Source organism: Gigantopelta aegis, chromosome 9 (assembly GCF_016097555.1).
Source record: "Gigantopelta aegis isolate Gae_Host chromosome 9, Gae_host_genome, whole genome shotgun sequence".
NCBI lineage: Eukaryota > Metazoa > Mollusca > Gastropoda > Neomphalida > Peltospiridae > Gigantopelta > Gigantopelta aegis.
Window position 1 is genome coordinate 71,917,603 of NC_054707.1, and position 21,382 is coordinate 71,938,984.

The window sequence follows — 21,382 nt, forward strand, 5'->3', positions numbered from 1 at the left end:
AAAGCCGCTGTCGCCACTTCGTGTGCTACTCTTTCCGATTAGCAGCAAGGGATCTTTTATATGCACCATCCCACAGACAGGATAGTACATACCACTGCCTTTGATATACCAGTCATGGTGCACTGGCTGGAACGAGAAATAGGCCAATGGGCCCACCGACGGGGATCGATCCCACACCGACCGAGCATAAGTTCCAACGAAAGCGATACAGTGTTAAGTTTATTTCATCCATTACATTATATCTCACACATAACTGAAATGTTTCAGTTACCTCATAGGTTGGCATATGTATGGCCTTAATTTGACGCATTATGGTAAAGCAATTACTTTTGAGAAATAGGTCTTCGTTGTTACAAATGTAAAACTGTTTATGGAAACCTATATTACAAGGCTTAAGTCTAAACTTTTGACATTTTAGATAATGAACTATAAATGTAATCTACTGGGGTTTGGGTTTGTTTCCTGCGTACATAGAGTCTGAACGACAAACCCGTTATCCTCGATCAAAAAAGTTTGTTTTGTTTAACGACACCACTAGAGCACATTGATTTATTAATCATCGGCTATTGGATGTTAAACATATGATAATTTTGACAGTCATAGAGAGGAAACCCGCTACATTTGTTTCCATTAGTAGTAAGGAATCTTTTATAGGCACCATCCCACAGACAGGATATCACATACCACGGCCTTTGATATACCAGTCGTGGTGCACTGCCTGGAACGAGAAATAGCTCAATGGGCCCACTGACGGGGATCAATCCCAAATCGACCGCGCATCAAGTGAGCACTTACCCACTGGGCTACGTCCCGCCCCTTATCCTCCATCAATGCATATCTCTGCAAAATGCAGAGTCCAATGAGCATTTGGCAAAACAGTGGTTGATTCTGTGATTCTCTATCTGGTTCCTCGTCTTTAGGAGGACTGCCACTCTCGAGGAGATCCTTTGCTGGACAATACATTCTCGCATAGCCACAAAGGGGACTGCCACTCGCAGACGAGTTAAAACAGGACAGAGGCCATTGGACTAAATACAGCTGTGATCACATGTACTCACGAATCACTGTCAAAACAGTGAAGATATCAGGTGTTCACGAAAGATGAGCATGTCCGTTGCTTCATTTAAACCTTTGGAAAAATAAACGAGTAAGAGATTCACTAAAGAAATGAATATGTAAGCTTAATGGTAGAAATATTTTATTAGTCGGAAACATCTTACAATAAAGCAAACTCAGGAATGTCTTGAGTTCGCTGTCATTTTAAGATGTTGTTGACTGATAAAAGTGTAACAAAACAAAACATACATACTAAATACAGATTCTTGTTTAGAATATCTGTACTGATATGTTATGCAGAAAGATATATTTAATATGTAATTACAGTCATTAAAAAGTCTTTTGTTAGTCTGTACCATCTGAACAATGGCAGCAAACTGAGGAGAGTCCATTGGAAGGAGAGATTAGCGAAATCCGTGGGTTTTATTCTGACCAACACAATAGTTCTTCATTAGTGAACGCTGTGTTCTTGAGTCGTGCTGACATGAGAACAGAAATAACTGCTGTATTCAATAATGGACTTTTTTCACGTGGTTCTGTCATGATGTTGTGATAAATGTTCTGTTGTATTGCTTTCGCGCACACATTTCCAATAAACTGGGACTGTTTCTGATTTAAAATATTTTAGGGAATTTTGCATGTTGATTCAGTAATGTAAATGTGGACGTGCTCACACGTTGCAATCGTTAACAGAAGTGTTATCGTGTAAAATGTTAAAATACAGAATATACAAAATATATTTAAAACCGTGGAAAAGAGACTCGAGAATCTTGCATTTCTAAAAGAAACGTTTAAAACTGTTGTTTACTAGAATATGGCACGTTCAAATTATGTCAGTTGTACAACTGTTATACACACAAACACACAAAAAAACACACACACACACACACACACACACACACACACACACACACACACACACACAAACAAACAAAAAGATATTACTGGGAAAGGAGTATATGCTCGTAATAGTAAAAAAAAATTTTTAAATCCGAAGCAAAAACCAAAACAGAAAAAAAACACCCAGCAATTTAATAGCATTTGAGAAAAATAAATAATATGTATATGAACTGAGAAGAATAGATCTTATGCTTGGTACTTTTTGTTATCCGTTTATAGAAATATCACAAAACGTTTCTAGCAACAAATTCCTAATTCCGTAAATGCGCAACCGCTCTTTTATAGGATTTCGATGCAACAACCAGAAGCTTTTGACACGCGCATTTACATTTTAGCTGAAGAAGCTGTAAAATTAACTGACGCTGGCGGCCCTTTTTATGGTTACGACTGCATGTTTAATTATCTGTGCGCCATAAAAAGCGTACAGCGATTTGGTGCAACGACAGTTTGCAAATGCGTTGGCGATAACATTCCATCGAGGCGTAAACAGTATTGGCCAAGTTTTCTCGCCCAGGAAAGACAGTATGTTGATAGTTATAAACTTATAACACTTTATAACGATGTTTTTGTTTGTATATTTTTGATGTTTTAAGGCTTTGTTCTTAGTTCAGTTAAATGTATAGGGTGATGAACAATAACATTTAAAAATACCTATGTAAACAAAAGTGAATCAATAACCTGATGTTGAAGAAGTTAAACAAAGGCAGGATTGGTTTTGTAAATTGTTTCCTTTTTGTGAATCTTACCTCTCATACCCAACATATGATATATTGATCGTGCAGGTGCGTCGATAAAACCACCCATCAATCCATCCATCAATCCATAATCCATCAATTAATCAATTTATTACTTCAAACTCCTGTTCCAATCAATAATTCTAACCTTTGCTCCACGGTTCATAAGATTTAAGATCGTGGTATGTCCTGGCATGTCTGAAAGAGTATATACAAGATCATTTTAGTCAGGTTCACCATGTCCAGGATCAGATTTTAACTTTTGAAAATTTACAAACCTATACATGTTTTGAAATTTACAAACTTGTACAGTTTTGGAAACTTCATGGAATAACCAATCAGAAAACAGATGTTGTCACTTTCCCAGATGCTAATTTAGTGGTCAACTTGGACTTTTAAGATGCCGTTCTCAAAATGAGGAGTTTTCCTATATTATCTCAGCTCCTAGATTATCTAGACTCATGATTCTAGTGGATAAACTACATTTTGTGATATTCGGAAGGCATCGTCAGTTATTGTAAACCTAATAGTCGATGATTATTAAGTTCATTTCGTTGTTAACAACCCTTCCTTTTTGGGCTTCAACAGTGCAAAATGCATAACACACAAACCAAAATTATGTTGATAACTTAATAAAAATTATTCTGTAAACCAGAATGTATTATTTTGTATTCATTTCATATAAGTGGATTTTTTGGTTATATTTTACGTCATATTAAGAGACATTTTACAAGTCAAAATTTACATTTAAACAGACATATGCATATCACTATCAACAACAATAACAAAACGTTTCACCGTTTACTTCTTTTGTAATGCATATCGCAACAATAGAGTATGTATAAATTAGGGTTTGTGGTTTTGATGGTGTTCATTTTTGTCAATATGGTACAACTGAACATACGCGCATTTGGGGTTTTGTTAGTTTTGATTTTTGTCAATATTGTGCATCCGGAAGACACGTGCCCGTGTGGGCGCACACATACATACACGGACACACGCACTCTTTCTAGTGTATTAATAATTGATTTTTCAGTCTTGCATTATTTAAATCACCTCTTTGTAGTCATAAAATACACACGGCAAGTAGATATGAGAAACGGTTTCCACTTTGACTGTTTGGATACAGAGGGAAATCGAAGCGCAACACGTTTTGACGTTTTAATGGACAGTCTTGTGGAGATATTATTGTGTTTTAATTCTCAACAGAACCGTTGTAACTGTGATTGATGCCACCACTTCATACCGGAGAAAGCGTTCTCTCTGCTCTAAGACCTACCAGCCAATAAAACCACTTTGAGATCAACAGAAGCGCTCATCTGGTTGGTGCTAAAAGGATCGCGTCGGTTTGTTCCTTTTACACCACGGCGATCAATGCCATTTAAAACGTTTCGCAATAAATTATCCCCATTCGCATATCCTTTTTTTGTTAATGTCATCTCCGGGATTGCTTGTGGGATTTCGGTATCGCCCCCCATGTAGTGTATCACTTCCTAAAATGTCACAGACGAAAGCAAAGATGAATCTTAATTCAGTGGACTGGAAAATAATCTCGGATTTCAGGAAATTACAACACTAAATCTTTGCATTGATGCAATTTTGCAAGAGAGAGACAGATTTGTTTTCTGTGTGAAAAAAACGAAATCTTTATCACAAGCTGTCAACTAGGACAGAATTTGTTGCAGGCTTATAGTAGAGTTTATTAAGAAAGATAATGTTAGGCCTTGGGTTAATAAATATTGTCACTCATACGACGTCTGTTTCTTGTAAAAACTAAATTGTGTTGAATAAAATACGATCCACAAAATAGCATTAAGTTTATAATCGAAATGAAAATGTTTTTGGGGCATTTCAGAACTTTATTGATAAATAACTACAAGTCTTGTGTATATTAGTTTTGCTTTTATATTAGGTTTTCATCAACACTATAAGAATCGAAACACGACATGCCACTCTCGAAAATTAGCAGATAAAAAAGAGCATTATTTGCCACTTTCGGTTACTTTAATACTTTAATTAAATCGGGGTCCAGTTGTTCATAGCATAGTTAAATTAACCCTTGATGTGTCTAATATTTTCTATTTAATGTTCACAAATGCAAAATAAACTATAGATTTGGTTGTTGTAAATCAAAGCTCAGCATTATATTTTCAATTGTTATTTGTATTAATTCAGTCCTTACTTTTGAACATTTCTACTGACCACTTTTGTTAAGCTAATTAACATGTTGACAACCGGCTCCAGATCTTACTACATTTACAATTTGATCTTACGTTATCTGGCGACATTAAGCGTCAACGTTTAAACCCAATGCGTTTTCGCTTGTTTACCTGTTGCTAGGCATTAGCTGGTGACGTCTTTGTGGGTCAAATGAAAGGTCATGTCCAGACTTTGCTCAGATCTGCAAACAGAGACTTTGAAGCAACGGGCCCTGATTATCAACTTTACAAGTTTGACACAACCAAAATAACCCTATCATAGTCATAGTATTTACGAGACCCATGCGAATTGTTTTGTTTGGGGGGTTTTTTTTTCGTTTTTTTTTCTGGTTGTGTTTATTGTTGTTTTTTGTTTTGTTTTGTTTTGTGTTTGTTTTTGGGTTGTTTTTTTCTGTTTGATTTTTCAGTTTAGTTTTTTGTTGTGGCGGGTTTTGGGTTTTCTGTTGTTGGTTTTGGTTTTTGGGTTGTTTTGTTTTTGGGGGGTCTTTTTGTATCATTGTTGTTTTGGGTGTTTGTCTTTTTGTATCATTGTTGTTTTGGGTGTTTGTCTTTTTGTATCATTGTTGTTTTGGATGTTTGTCTTTTTGTATCATTGTTGTTTTGGGTGTTTGTCTTTTTGTAGCATTGTTGTTTTGGGTGTTTGTCTTTTTTTCTTTCTTTTTTTTCTTTTCGTTTTTCTTCTTTCTTTCTTTTTTTTTTTTTTTTTTTTTTTTTGGGGGGGGGGGGATGTTGTATGCGTTTCGTTTCTTCTTTGTTTTTCATTTTTTGTTGGGGTTTTTTGTTGTTGTTGTTATTGTTGTTGTGTACGTAACAGACTTATAGCTAATCATATGAGTGATCTTGTATGGCCATTACTTGAGGGATTAAATAAACACAACATTAAACATACTTACGATGTGCGATTACTTTAATTGCCACAAACATAGAAAATGCACACTCCAAGTGGTATTCGTTGTGTGAAGTGGTGCAAAACAACGCGGTATACACTGCGTTTTGTCATTTCGTTACTTTAGTTACCCTTAATCACACGTCTGGATTGATATAAATGCAGTAATCAGGAGCAAAACACCACTCAGCAGGGAAAGGGTAATGTACGTCTCCGTTCTCTGTCCTAAATACTGGACAGAGTAAATCGATTAATATTCCTAAGCATTGTTAGTATTTCGTCTATTCGGTAAAACGATTTCCTCTCTGTTTTTCTCCGAGATCTGTCGAGCATTAAGAAATAGTTTGTGATTACTTCACCAAGCTTGGGTCTCGGATTTTGTAACATAGGGGACCTATAACATTAATATAAATAGAGAATAACTTGTTATAACCTTAAGATATCGTCTTTATCCTGCGACGGTTAGAATGGCAAATACCCGAGGCTCTGCCGAGCGGCATACCCGATTCGACCTACGCAGGAAAAAGCTGATATCTTAAGACAGTAAGTGGGTATTTTATTTGTCCTACAATCCTACCTAATACAAACAAATGAATGGATCGAACCATTTATTTAATAACTTTACAGTTTTCCAGAGTACTAGTACACACACGTTGAATACCTTGTCGCTACAATTTCTATACACCAAGACAAAATCGCAACGATATATTTCTTATTTTTGAAGTAAAAATTATCTTCAAAATGTTTTTTGAAAATCAAAACAATCTACTAGAAATAAAAGAATAAGTAACTTTGAACAATACAACATTTCTTTGCTGATCATAACTATATTTTTGGTTAGTGACCGAAAATATCAAAATGTGTCTAGTCATCACATCTTGACAAGACGTATAGTGCTTGAAGGATAAAATGTCTTTCGATGGCGAATGTTTAAAAACTATTTAACGCCCACAAAAACATACTTTTGCAGCCCTCGAAATTCACTACGGCAATCAGCAGTGCCAACACAAAAAGCTGTTGCGAAATTATCTGAATTTCGAGGGCTGTTTTTGGAAACTGTAATTAAATCAAAGGACCATGTGTTTACACTATGTCCCGCGAATTTTGTTCAGCCAATGAATCTTACTCCACAAAATCTGCACGTCTGCAGTCAAATTCCGGCTGTGAATGGAGATAAGAGCAGTATCGGTAGAGGTATTGATTTATACTTATGTTTGTGCTTATATCCAATTAAGATTCACGCACGCTGTCCTGGGCACACACCTCAGCTATCTGAACTGTATGTGTGGTAGACTGTTAATAGTGATTGAGAGAGAAGTCGGTGTAGTGGCCTTACATTATGTCATTGAACTCGCTCTGGCTGGGAGCCGGTACCGGGATGCGAACCCAGTTATCTACCGGCATTAACAATAACAAAATGGTTTTGTTTAACGATATCACTAGGGCACATTGATTTATTAAATTAATCATCGGCTATTGGATATCATACATTTGGTAATTTCGACATAATGTCTTAGAAAAGAAACCGGCTACATTTTGTCCATTAGTAGCAATGGATCTTTTATATGCACCATCCTACAGACAGAATAGCACATATCACGGCCTTTGATATACCTGCTTGCCTTAAGTCCGATGGCTTAACCACTACCCCACCGAGGCCGGTAGCCACCATGATGGTGATGTTAATGATCATGATGATGACAACCAGGCTAGGGTTGGTACTTATAAAACTGGAGTCTCAAATCAAATGACAGGCCAGTTTTATAAGTTAAAGTCTAGACTACGGTTTAGACCCCGAACTCAGGCTAACAAAGATTTATGTCTACTAGACAATGGAATTATTGTACTTATCGGTGACAAAGCATAATGATGAGCAGACGACATAATGTCATTACCTTTCTTTATTATTTCCTTGTTCAATAGAACATAGTAGGCTGCCAGGCATCCCCTAATTTGCGTATTTCTTTTCTTTAATTTTTTTTTCTCTTTCAAGGAATTAAATGGTGGTTTCTGACGTTGCGCAGCTGTGATCGTTGTGTACCAGAATGGATTGTATAGACATAATGCTAACATATATTTATTTAACTGTTTGTCGTTTTGTTGCTTTTGTGTTGGTTTTATTTTGTTGTGTGGGTTTGGGGTGGGGGTGGGGGGGGGGGGGGAGTTGTTGTCTTTGGAGGGGCTCTTTTCAAATTTTTTTCTCCTTTTTCTCTTTTTTTTTTTTTTGAGGGGGGGGGGGGCATGTGATGGTAATCAGTTGCATAGATTTTTGAGGATTAGGAATAATAAACCGAATTTACAAAGCCTGTTTATGCCTTGCACGCGTGTAACTTGCATACATTTATTACTATCTTGGTTTTTAAATTTAGTATATATGTGAATATTTGTTTATTGTATATATCGTCTCTCATAATTCCCTATGGAATGGCTTATGTATTTTTATACCTTTAAAGATTTTATGTCTTTATCTGATTTTAATAAGATGTTTGCGGTTTTGTGTGTGTGTGTGTGTGTGGGGGGGGGGGTTGTGTGTTTTGTTTGGGGTTGTTTTGTGGGTGGGTGGGTTTGTGTGTGTTTTTTGGGGGGTTGTTGTTTTTTACTGTCTGAAGCAAAATTTACTTTTATAACAGCCAAAACCTGCTTTTTAACTTTACCGAGATGTAGAGACTTTTTATATTTTTTTATATTAATTTGTATGTTTCGTTTATTGTACCCATATATACATATATTAGTATTAATATCTTTGGTTTTTATATTTAGTATAAATGTGAATATTTGTTTATTCTATGGAATTCCTTATGTACTTTTATATGTTTATTTTAAATGTAATTACATGTGTGCTATACATGAGGTGAGACGTAAATAAAGATATATGTCTGTATGTCTGTCTGTACAATGTATAAACACCAGAGGCGGATCTAGGGGGCCAGCCCCCCCCCCCTAAATTTTGCGACAGTCATAATTTTATTACATATTAATTTTTTTTTTTTTTACGATCCCCCTTCAAACCTCCCACAAAGTTCCCTTGGCATTCCGCCTCATGTCATCCCCCGAATGGATTTTCTGGATCCGCCACTGAACACCTGAGGTTAAGAACAACGGGCTTCGTAAATGTTACCTAATATGTCTGGTCATTGACCATGTGGTTTCATTTCGTTAATCAACGACACACAGTTCAAATGATCTAGACTAAGCATTCAAATCTGTTAAACAACCATCCATTTTATAACCCAGTCCAGGTAGTTGACATGTGTGCCCAGGACAATGTTCTTGAATCTTAGTTGAATATAAGCACGAAATTAAGTTGAAATGAACTGAGGGGATTACATAATCGTCCCAGTGGCAGGCTTGCTTGTAACCGCTTTGCACTGATTAATAGGAAATACGTGTGCTTCCGGTTACTCAGTCGATAATAATTTGTTTAGCCATTTTCGCCGACCCTAAACTCTTTTTTCCACCTACTAATCTTGAAAACAGTGATAGGACGCAACATTTGTTTGAAATGTTAATTTATTGCTCTTTGCCAAGACCAGTTTGACAGATTTTAGGAATTTAAAAAATGTTATAGCCTACCTACCCTAAACGTTCAACGACCATGAGGTCACAATATTTTACTTTTTAAGCGACTGCTGTATTTCAAACACAGGGTATAACGGTATAGGAATTCAATCTTTAATGATACTTGTTTTCCCATTTCATTTCATTTCTAGCACAAATTGGCATCTATAGTCCGCCCCATCCTCCTACAAATATGTATTTTGTAAATAATTTAAGTTTAGTTTGAGGTAAGAAAAAAAGTAAAAGTGTTTTTTAAATAACAACTATTTTTGTGTACAATTTAGAAAACAATCGGCTCAGAAATAAATAATTTGTAGTAAATTTCATAGTATGAAAAAAAAGCATTCCCCATGGGAAGGACTATAAATGATTTTTTTCTTTCTTTCTATTTCGCAGACGATGACCGTCACGGGAATCCTGAAGACCGCTCGTCTGCTCCGACTGCTGCGGGTGATCCGGCGGATCGAGCAGTTCGCGGAGTACGGAGCGGCCGTTCTGCTCCTGCTCATGGTCTCCTTCACGCTCATTGGCCACTGGCTAGCCTGCATCTTCTACGCCATCGCCAACATGGAGCGCGAGCACCTTCACGCGCACGTCAGCTGGCTGGACGACCTGGCCGACAAGATGAAGAAACCCTACTACGCCAACGACACGACGAGCGGCCCCACCATCCGGTCCAAGTACATCACCGCGCTGTACTTCACGTTCACCAGTCTGACCAGCATCGGATTCGGGAACGTCGCGCCGAACACTAACGCCGAAAAGATCTTCTCCATATTTGCCATGATGTTGGGCTGTACGTAGTTCATTAATTATGTTTTAGTGTGGGGGTTTTTTCAGGGTTTTTTGTATTGAGGTGAAGGTGCTTAATAGGCTAACCGAAACGCCGAAACGCCGAAAAGATATCTATATTTGCCATGATGCTGGGCTGTGCATAGTTAATTAATTATGTTTTAGTGGGGTTTTTGTATTGAGACAAGGCTTTTAATAGGCCAACAGAATCGGCGGAAAGATTTCTATTGTCACGGGGATCCTATAATACCCGTAACTGAATGAAACACGATTGTCCCAAATATCTCTCCTAACTGTATATCTATTAGATCTCTCTGTAACGGGCAGTTATACCCGCTGGCTCGTTTAGGTATGATCAGAGATAAGATCTTATATAAAGTATATATAATATAGCACGTTTAGTTCACTAGAAAACACAACAAAAACACAATACACTTTGGAATCTGTATTAACCTACGCTGACAAATGTACTGCCGCAGTATTTAATTAACAACAACAAATAATAACAACCCAGAACTGATCACTTAGTTAGTTAATCTCTAGGTGTCTAGTTTACACAATATGCTAATCACTTCACCGTGACACAACACCCATACGTGTGATAATTGAGAAACGCTGCCAGGAGAACTTAATTAATAAAGGAATTACAACTCTATTCTTAACTGGTTAATTTTTAATTAACCCTTACTACTCGATAACGGGTGATAATTGAGAAACGCTTCCAGGAGAACTTAATTAATAAAGGAATTACAACTCTATTCCTAACTGCTTAATTTTTAATTAACCCTTAACTACTCATTCAGTAACCTTGTAATACAGACTTAATACTGGTACCTATCACAATAAAGACAATAACCTACAGTTTACTTAGGTCCTCTAGGATGACTGGATAAGCTTTATATATATATATATATATATATATATATATATATATATATATATATATATATATATTATATATCAGAACGGTGAGCCTACAGTATACTGCGTCAGATGACCGGCAGCACCGTCTAAATAATATTGGTATAATACAGTATTAAAATATTTAAAGTCACATCAATTACATCAAGGTTATACACAGAGCAGAAATAAAATTATTTACCAGTCCGGACGGACAGCGATCCATGGAAGCCTTCCTATGTTTCTCCCCGATATCTCTAAAACCCTAGCTATTTATTAAAAAACCGCACTCGCGGGGGTATTACGTAACTACTGGCCACCTGGGCTTAAGTGCATATGGAACTGCACACGGCCCTCTAAAACAATTAATATCGCCACAGGCGAAAAGAAATTAAAAGCATATACCGTCACACACACCCACCTCAAAAAGGATATTTCCTCTACTCTAGGAATAGGGAAATATACTACATTAAAACAAAAAGTGCGTTAACCGACGCATCCGGGCATTTATAACATATGTAATAATAAGGTGACTACCAGTAATCACACTGAGTCTCTGAGTCCCTGGTATACAAATATAATATATATAAAAACAAAACAGAAATCAAGAATGTCAACACATTCAACTTCGGGACAGGGCATCAGCGATTACATTGGATGTGCCCTTGATATGTTCAATGGTAATTGGGAATTCCTGCAGAAGAAGACTCCATCTCAAATCTCTTCTTTTGGTTGCTTTCATTCTGTGAATGAAAGTGAGCGGATTATGATCAGTAAAGACCACCACTTGATGCACTGCCGATTTCACGTAGATCTGAAAATGCTTCAGAGCTTGTACCATGGCCACAGCTTCCTTCTCTATAGTGGAATAGTTCACCTGGTGTTTGTCAAACTTTTTGGAGAAGAAACTTACAGGATGTTCCAGTCCATTTTCGTCTTCCTGGAACAGCACAGCTCCAGCTCCCACGTCATTGGCATCCACAGCTAGCTTGAACGGCATTCGGTAGTCTGGTGCGCCATCACGGGAGACGAGTAGCGCATCTGCTTGAGACGGTTGAATGACATCTCGCATTCACCTGACCACTGGAACTTCGTTCCTTTCTTTTTCAGTGTCGCACGTTTTCCAGGTTTTCTCCGATAGACATGCTGTCGAATTGGTGTAGCGTTGGGTTCCAAGCGCACATCCTGGCTTAAGTTGTTGGTAACCGTTGGAAGGTCCTGACAAATGTAAACATTGTCTTGTATCAGCGTAGTCAACTTTTCTCGCTGGGGGCTCAAGTCTGCTAGAATCTGGCTGTTGGTTAATTTGATCTCTGCAGTCTTGACGTCATCAGAGGAAATAGAGTGACTCTCAATTTGGACAGGCAACAATGTAACTATCGGCAGTCTGTCAAAATAACCTTTTAGCAAATGGATGTGACAATACCTACTTTTCCTAACCCTATCAGGAGTGTTTATCACATACCCTGTCTCATTAACCCGTTTGTGCACAACATAGGGCCCGAAATACCTGTTCTGCAATGAACCCCGTTTAATGGGAAGGTACAGCAGCACCTTATCCCCTGGTTTAAATTCCCGACTCCTAGTCTTCCTATCAAACACTGATTTTATTTTGCTCTGAGCATGGCTCAGTTGCTTCCTAGCCTTCCTATCAAACACTGATTTTATTTTGCTCTGAGCATGGCTCAGTTGCTTCCTAGCCTTCCTATCTCTAACTCGCCTATTTATTAATACTCCCTTGTCCATATCATAACCTGACATCTGATCCTCCATCTCACCCTCTGTTAACAATGTAGTGCGAGCTGCCAACAATTTTGGATCAGCCCCCTGCTCTAGAATTAACTCTTGTCTATTACAAGGTAATTCCCCTCTATCAAACACAACTGGTTCAATTCCCCTCTGCGGGAGATCAACAGGTTCCACCACATTTAATTCGTCAGTTGACTTATCTACCAATTTACTGATAACCTCATCCACTCCAATTTCATGGCTCACACACGTATCAGACAAATCACAAATATCCTCTGGGTATCGTGTTACCCTACTGGCCATAGCCCTAGTCATTACACACGCAGGATATCTAATCTCATCAACCTCACTCTCTCCTACTAGTAAAGGGCTGTCTTTAATTAACAATTGGTCACATTTCGGCTGACAACACTGACTAGTCAAATCATTACCTAACAAAACTCCTATGTTTTCAACAGGCAAGTCCTTTACAACACCCATAATGACTGGTCCCGTCACAAACTTCGAACACAAGAAAACGTTATGTAACCGGACAACCATTTAAGGCTAAGGCCAAACTATGTCCTGTATCTGAATTCTCAATACCAGCTAAACACTCCGACGTTATCAGCGACTGACTACAGCCGGTATCTCGATAGATTAATATTGCCTTAGGACTCAATTCTTGTTTCACATCACAAACCATACCAGTGGACACATACGAGTTTACCTTCTCTGCCATGGGACTAACCATTAACTCTCACTAACGGAGCTGACCTCACTAAACCGACCACTTGCGCATTATCGCGTTTCCCTTTAAAACAGTCCCCGACAAGATGGTTATCCTTTTTACAGTAACTGCAATGTGGACGAAACGTTCGTGCATTGGCTGATAATGCAGGCTTATCCTTACTTTGCCCACCAGGTGCATTCCTTGCCTGACTAGCTGACCAACTAGATGACTCTCCCCGATAGTTACTTTCCCGGGAAAAACCTGGCTGAAATTTCTTCTTATCACACTGTTGTAAAGAGCTACCCTGTACTGCCTCAGCTTTGTGTATTAACACGTAATCATCTGCCACTATGCCTGCCTCCTCTATCTTTTTGACATCACGATCGTCTAAATGAATACGTAAGCTAACTGGTAATCCATTATTAATGTCCTGTAAGATCAACAACTCCTGTAACTCGGTATATGACTCTACCTGATGAGAAATCACCCATTTATCAAACATCCCTGCCTTCTTAGTCACAAACTCACTATAAGACTGACCCTGCGTTTTTCTCAACTCGCTATACCGTAAACGATAATCCTCAGGTCGTAATTCATAAGCCTCAACACTGCAGCCTTAACTAGATCGTACTGACTTGCTCGCTCGTCACTCATTGAATTATCGTCGTGGCAGGCCATCGGTCTACAGGCTGGTAGGTACTGGGTTCGGATCCCAGTCGAGGCATGGGATTTTTAATCCAGATACCGACTCCAAACCCTGAGTGAGTGCTCCGCAAGGCTCAGTGGGTAGGTGTAAACCACTTGCACCGACCAGTGATCCATAACTGGTTCAACAAAGGCCATGGTTTGTGCTATCCTGCCTGTGGGAAGCGCAAATAAAAGATCCCTTGCTGTCAATCGGAAGAGTAGCCCATGTAGTGGCGACAGCGGGTTTCCTCTCAAAATCTGTGTGGTCCTGAACCATATGTCTGACGCCATATAACCGTAAATAAAATGTGTTGAGTGCGTCGTTAAATAAAACACTTCTTTCTTTCATTGAATTATAAGCTACGCTAGCCTTCCCCTTAAACTTAGACACGGCTAACAATGTCCACTTAGACTGCGGCCAATTTAGCTGCTTAGCGGCCCGTTCAAAAAGTTGGAAAAACATAACTACCTCCTGGTCATCAAATACAGGCACTGATCTATAAGCCTCCGACATGTTAAAACCATTTCCTGCCTCACGTCTAACTTCTTCAGTATTCAACTTTAACTCATGTTCCACTTTTAATTTTGCTAACTGGAATTCTCTATCCCTATCTCTCTCTCTCTTCTCTTCTCTCTCTCTCTCTCTCTCTCTCTCTCTCTCTCTCTCTCTCTCTCTCTCTCTCTCTCTCTCTCTCTCTCTCTCTCTCTCTCTCTCTCTCTCTCTCTCTCTCTAATGCACGTTCTTCTCTTTCGTACTCAAGCTTTTTAAAAGCTAACTGTTGTTCCATACTCAAGTCATTTATCTCTATCTCTGGAACAATCTCACTGTCTTCCATAACAGGACTATCACCAAAAACGTCCTCGATAATAATTGTCCTTATATCACCTAAGGTTTTAGCTGATGTTAAATCAATTTCTCGCTCACCCGCGATTTCAACTAACTCGGCCTTACGTGCTCGCTTAATCTCCACTACACTGAGCGTAGGCCTATCCAGCAAATTCTTATCCATGTTTAGATATGACGCACTTATTATTAATTAATTTTCTAGTGAACAACGTTGCTACTTCTAATTATTTGTAAAAATAATGTATAAAGCCCCCATTTACAAACAATACTTTTTTAAATATGCATGTCCCGTTTCAGATCCCGGACGAGCGCCCCAATTTTCACTCCTGTTACGGGGATCCTATAATATCCGTAACTGAATGAAACACGATTGTCCCAAATATCTCTCCTAACTGTATATCTATTAGATCTCTCTGTAACAGGCAGTTATACCCGCTGGCTCGTCTAGGTATGATCAGAGATAAGATCTTATATAAAGTATATATAATATAGCACGTTTAGTTCACTAGAAAACACAACAAAAACACAATACACTTTGGAATCTGTATTAACCTACGCTGACAAATGTACTGCCGCAGTAGTTAATTAACAACAACAAATAATAACAACCCAGAACTGATCACTTAGTTAGTTAATCTCTAGGTGTCTAGTTTACACAATATGCTGATCACTTCACCGTGACACAACATCCATACGTGTGATAATTGAGACACGCTGCCAGGAGAACTTAATTAACAAAGGAATTACAACTCTATTCCTAACTGGTTAATTTTTAGTTAACCCTTACTACTCGTTCAATAATGGGTGATAATTGAGAAACGCTTCCAGGAGAACTTAATTAATAAAGGAATTACAACTCTATTCCTAACTGCTTAATTTTTAATTAACCCTTAACTACTCATTCAGTAACCTTGTAATACAAACTTAATACTGGTACCTATCACAATAAAGACAATAACCTACAGTTTACCTAGGTCCTCTAGGATGACTGGATAAGCTTTTTATATATATATATATATATATATTTTGTTTTGGGTTTGGGGGAAGGAGCTGGTATTCTTTTGTCCAGTCCCTTCTGGGTGCAGTGCAGTGGTGTACTCGGAGCCGGTTTCTTTTGTCCGACTCCTTATTGGAGTACGTGCTGGGCCATTATTTGGTTTTGCGTATGGACGAGTGCATTGTTATCATTAGTCAATGCACCCTATGATGTGCTGAGAGTGCCGTGTTCGTGTTTACCTATTTTTTGTGTTATGGTTGTTCTTATTGTATTGAATCCTTATTCTATGTTTCCAACGGCTGATCAAAGCCACCCATCCCCCACCCCCTCTCCTTGAAGTGCATAGTGAATGCAAGGAGGTGGGGGATGGGGGTGGGAGGTTATTGGTTACTCTAGCTATCTAACTTGAAGGGATTTCCCTTATAGTGTGAGTGTAGTTTTTTTTTAAAAGCCTAGTGCTTTGCATATGATAATTTTTAGGTAGTAGGTACCATTCATTCACAACAGTCATACGAGTATCGATAGGTATGCTTCCCGGTCCCACCCTGGGCCCCCTGGGGGAGTATGAATATCGAGTTATTTAGGTAAGTGGTTAGCTAATCTTACTTGTATCTTGTTTTCTATTGGCGATCGTCTGGTCTGTTTGTAGCGACTATTACTCACCTTTGTCTGCTGTGAAAGGAATTGTATCTACTACCTTACATACATAAAGTGCAGTCCTCAGTTATGTACAGTTTTCCGGTCGTTCATTGGTTATATCGTTCAGTTGATGTTTCTGGAAGAGAGATGGTGTAATTAGTGAGTTCTATTCTGGTTGGGAGCTTTGGTGACCCTGATTGGTCCTGTGGTTGACCAATTAGTGGAACGTATTTTTTAATCCTGTCTGGTTGTAATAAATAGGCGGGCTATTGCTAATATTCCATTACTTGTTTTAACATGGAAAAGGTGGCTATATTTGGTAGCAGCTATGTCAGGCGGTTAGGACAGCACACACGTGGTGACGTGTGTTTCAGCTGAATGTCGATTTTTGGTCAAGGTGGTATGCGGTCGGACCGTATCTCGGAGGAGTTATATAAGGTAGTGGTGGATTACCAGCCGTCCCTGGTGATAATACACCTGGGCGGCAATGACATTGCCCTAGGGACAGTCCCGAAGGAGATAGTTGACCGCCTTTTAAGGTTGCGTCAACGTTTTTTGACTGAGGGGATGGCTCGGGTGTGTTTCCTGGAGATTTGCCGCCGTGGGGTATTTAGGAAGTCCCTGAAATGACTATAGCCCATTTTAATATCCTTCGGAATGCCGTCAACCGTGGGTTGAAGAAGCTGATCCGGCGGGACTCGGTGCCGATGACTACGAATTATCTTGAAGATTTTCTGGATGATGGGGTCCACTTTAATCCCCGGGGAATGCGAAAGTACTTCTTTCGCATTCGCAATACTATCAGACCACGATAGTATTGCAGTGTTGGCCCTTTTAAGGGCTCCTAATTATTATGAAAGTGAGGATACCAATTGCAATTAGAACTTATATACAGAATGCACATTTAATAAATTCTATAACATAACAATCTCCTATTGGTTGAGTATGTGGTAACTTAGCTTAATATGTTATACTTTAACTATTAGTTAGCTATTCTGTTACACGAGCCACCCTCCGATTTGAAGCGCTAATCAGGTCGAGTGCAACAGGGGGGCAACATCTCTTCAGAGGGGGGTTGGTGGCAGTATGTTTATTTTAGCTGAGTGGTTAATATTTTCTTATTTATTATTCCTATTTTTATTTATATAACTCCTGTCCGGTATTCAACCACTAGTTTGGAATGCTAATCGTGGTCGAGTGCGGCATGGTGGCAATTCCGTTCCCAGTGGCTAAAGGGGTGACGGTTGTTATAACTTAGGTTTGGTAGATTGTACGAACTGGTAGAGCGCGTGAAAGATTTCGTTTTTTGTTTTCTTATCTGGTTGTAGTAGGTTATTAGGTATTATGGTGGCAGGGTTGCTAATGTTAAGTATTTTTAGTAGTTGCATTCTGTGGTTATTATGCAATGGGCAGTCCAGGAGATAGTGTTTCATATCTTCTGGCGTGCCACATTGACAGTTAGGTGAGCTTTTGTTTACAATAGCCACACTGTTGTTTAGTGCCATTGAGTTTCCTATTCTTAGTTTGATTATTGTTTTATCGATTAGAGAGTTTTTATATTTAGGTCTAACTGAGTAAACAATAGGTTTGATGTTATAATGCCAGAAGTTTTTTGTTTGGTCCCAGCTTTCCTGCCATAGATTAATGTAATGTTTTTTAGCTATTGAGATTAGTTCAGTAATGCCTAGTGGAATAGTTTACTGATGTTTAATGTTGATGGTCAGTGCCTTTTTCGCCCCATAATCTGCACTTTCGTTACATGAGCTGGGACCCATTCTATTGTTACGTCTAAATTTAATTGATTTAGCTCGTTTAGTTCTCTGTAGATGGCTGAGATTATATCTGGTGTATTAGATTGAATAGATTGGATAGAGCTGAGACTATCGGAGAAGATTACACTTTTTTAGTATTTTTTTGTTTTTAATCCATTTTAGTGCTTCTAAAATGGCTGTCAGTTCTGCTGTATAAACTGAGAGATTATCTGACAGCCTAGCAATTTTGATTAATTTAGGGTGCCATGTAATTTTCTCTTCTACTATTGCATACCCAACCCTGCCATTATCTGGATTTTTGGAGCCATCTGTAAAGATGTGGGTGTGCTCCGGGTAGTTTTCGTTGGCACAGACTTCATATAAGATGTTTTTGAAGGGAGGGAAGGGGGTTTTATCCGTAACTGTTTTAACTAGGTAAGGTGTGTGGCAATACACTGGTTGGTTTAGGGTGTGCATTGCCACTGGTATATCATCTATTCCTACTTCGGTTTCTATATTATGTGCTGTAGTAGCAAAGGAGTTGCCTAGTTTTAAGTTAGATTTAAAGGTTACACCTACTTTTTTAGCCACTGGAGTAAGTTCCTGCACTGGGTGTTCATGATCAAATGAGTGAACTTTAAGGTGGTACTTACGGTGCTGAAGTTTTCTGTGGTGGTCCAGTGGCATAATATTAAATTCTGCTTCTAAACTTTGTCCATTAGTATTAGCTGGTACCCTAGCGATTATTCTAAGAGCTTGATTTTGAATACTGTCTAATTTATGGAGTAAGTATGGGGTGGCGCTGCTGTAGGCTTGTGCTCCATAATCCAGTATGGAGAGTATGCAGGCTTTGTATACCATGAGCATTGCCTCAGTTTGCGCTCCACAACTCGTGCCTGAAATAGCCCTGAGTAGATTTAGTGGGGTTTTTTATCTATTAATTAGGTTTAAAATATGAGGTCTAAATGTTAGTTTTGAGTCGAATATGACTCCTAGAAATTTAAATTCTTTGACTCTAGGTATAGGTTTGCCATTGGAAGTTAGTTGGCCTTCTTCTTGTTTATTTGTTTTGCTAAAGATCATAAATACGGTTTTAGTTTCAGATAGTTTAATGCCCATTGGTTAAGTCTGTTCATATCGAGGTGCATTTTTTTACAGACGGCTGACGTTACTCTGCCTGTTCGCCAGATGGCGCAGTCATCGGCAAATAGTGCTGTGTTTAGTGGTGAGGCTTGATTTGGTTTTTCTTTGTCATTTAGTGCCTTAGTTAGGTCATTTATAAATATGTTGAATAAGGTTGGTGATAGGACCGAACCTTGTGGTATTCCATTTAGTATATCTGGGTTTTTCTGAGTATTGACCGTTAACTCTAACTGCTATAGATCTGTTATGAATAAAGTTATTGATGAAGTTGAACATATTGCCTTTTATCCTTTTATCATTAAGTTTAGTTAGTAGTCCTTGTCTCCAGACCATGTCGAAGGCTTTTATCAATGCCTATATAAATATGGCGATGACTTTGTTGGATTTCCTGAGAGCATCATTAATAGTATTTTGTAGCCTAACTATTTGGTCAATGGTGGAGTGTTTAGATCTAAATCCACTTTTAGTATTAGCTATCAGGTTGTTTTCTAGTAAGTAGTTATTGAGACGTTTATTTATAATGGTTTCTAAGGTTTTACATAGATGTGAAGTGAGCGTTATCGGTCTGTAACTACCCGGCAGAGAGTGATCCTTGTCTGCTTTAGGGAGACTAAAGCATTCAGCATGTTTCCACGCTTCGGGGCATGGATCCCTCTCTCCAGATTTTGTTAAATAGCGATAACACTACCTCTAGTGCTGCGTCTGGCATATGTTTTAAGAGAGTATAGCTGATTTTATCAGGTCAAATTGCAGTACTTTTTTTTAGCTTTGAGTGCTGTTTTAAGATCAGTTAGGTTTATTGGTTGGTTAAATTCAAGGTTATCATTATTGGGCTGGTTGGTTTCAGTTGGTTGATTAGTGGGTAGAGTTTTTTGTTTTTTTTAATTGATCAAGAAATTCTTTAGGAAAGTTTTCGTTACTGCTATTTTTGCTGAAGGTTTTGCTGAGTAGGTTAGATTTTTGTTTATTAGAGAGAGCAGGTTTATGTTTTTGAAGGACTGTGGGTATGGCGCGGTGCCCTTGGATGGCTTTAACTTTTTTCCACATGTCCCTAATTGTTGTTCTATTATGTATTTCACTACAGAACTTTTGCCAGCTGTTTTGTTTAGCTGTAATTATTAGTTTGCTGACTTCATTTTTAGCTATTTTGTATTTATTGTGATATTCTGGTTTGCCAGTTTTTTTAAAGATTTTCCTCATTCGATTTCTGAGATTACATTTACTTTTGATCTCTTCAGTCCATCAGCTGACTGGTTGATTTTCCCTAAAGGGTTTAGTTATTGGTATATGTTTATTTGCTATTTTTAAAATATCATTGGTGAGTTCGTTAGTAGCTTCATTAATATTTAGTTCGATATTGACTTTAAGGTTTAGGCATTCTTTGGAGAATCCTGCCCAGTTAGCTTTGGAGAAGTTAAATTTAGGCGAAAATATTTCTTCTTCTATGAAAGTTTCATTACAATTATATTTGGTTAATATGGGCAAGTGGTCACTGTTAAGAGTTTCCAAGACTTCCCAACTTGAGTTAGCTCCTATATTGTTTGAGGTGATTGTTAGGTCGACGGCTGAAGTGCTTCTATTGATATCAGAGATAAAGGTGATGTTACCGTAGTTTAGGCAGACTAAGTTGTTATTGTTGATGAAGGTTTCTAATATGTCGCCTTGGATGTCTGTGGTGGGGTTTCCCCATAAGCTACTATGGCAGTTAAAATCTCCTACTATGATTACATTATTATTGTTGTTATTCGAGCTAATAAGTTTGTTATAGTCATTTAATTTTAATTTATTGTGCCCCGGACCTGGCGGGCTGTA

The 21,382-nt window shown here is 38.3% G+C and overlaps 1 protein-coding gene across 1 annotated transcript in view; it reads left to right on the plus strand.

Annotated features, from left to right (window-relative positions):
- The window catches only part of LOC121381242 (potassium voltage-gated channel subfamily H member 7-like), a 58,561-nt gene that overhangs the window by 15,934 nt on the left and 21,245 nt on the right, over positions 1-21,382 (plus strand). The window contains exon 4 of the mRNA XM_041510468.1: positions 9,750-10,149. Within this exon, the coding sequence (XP_041366402.1) occupies positions 9,750-10,149 (400 nt within the window). The remainder of the gene's footprint in view (positions 1-9,749; positions 10,150-21,382) is intronic.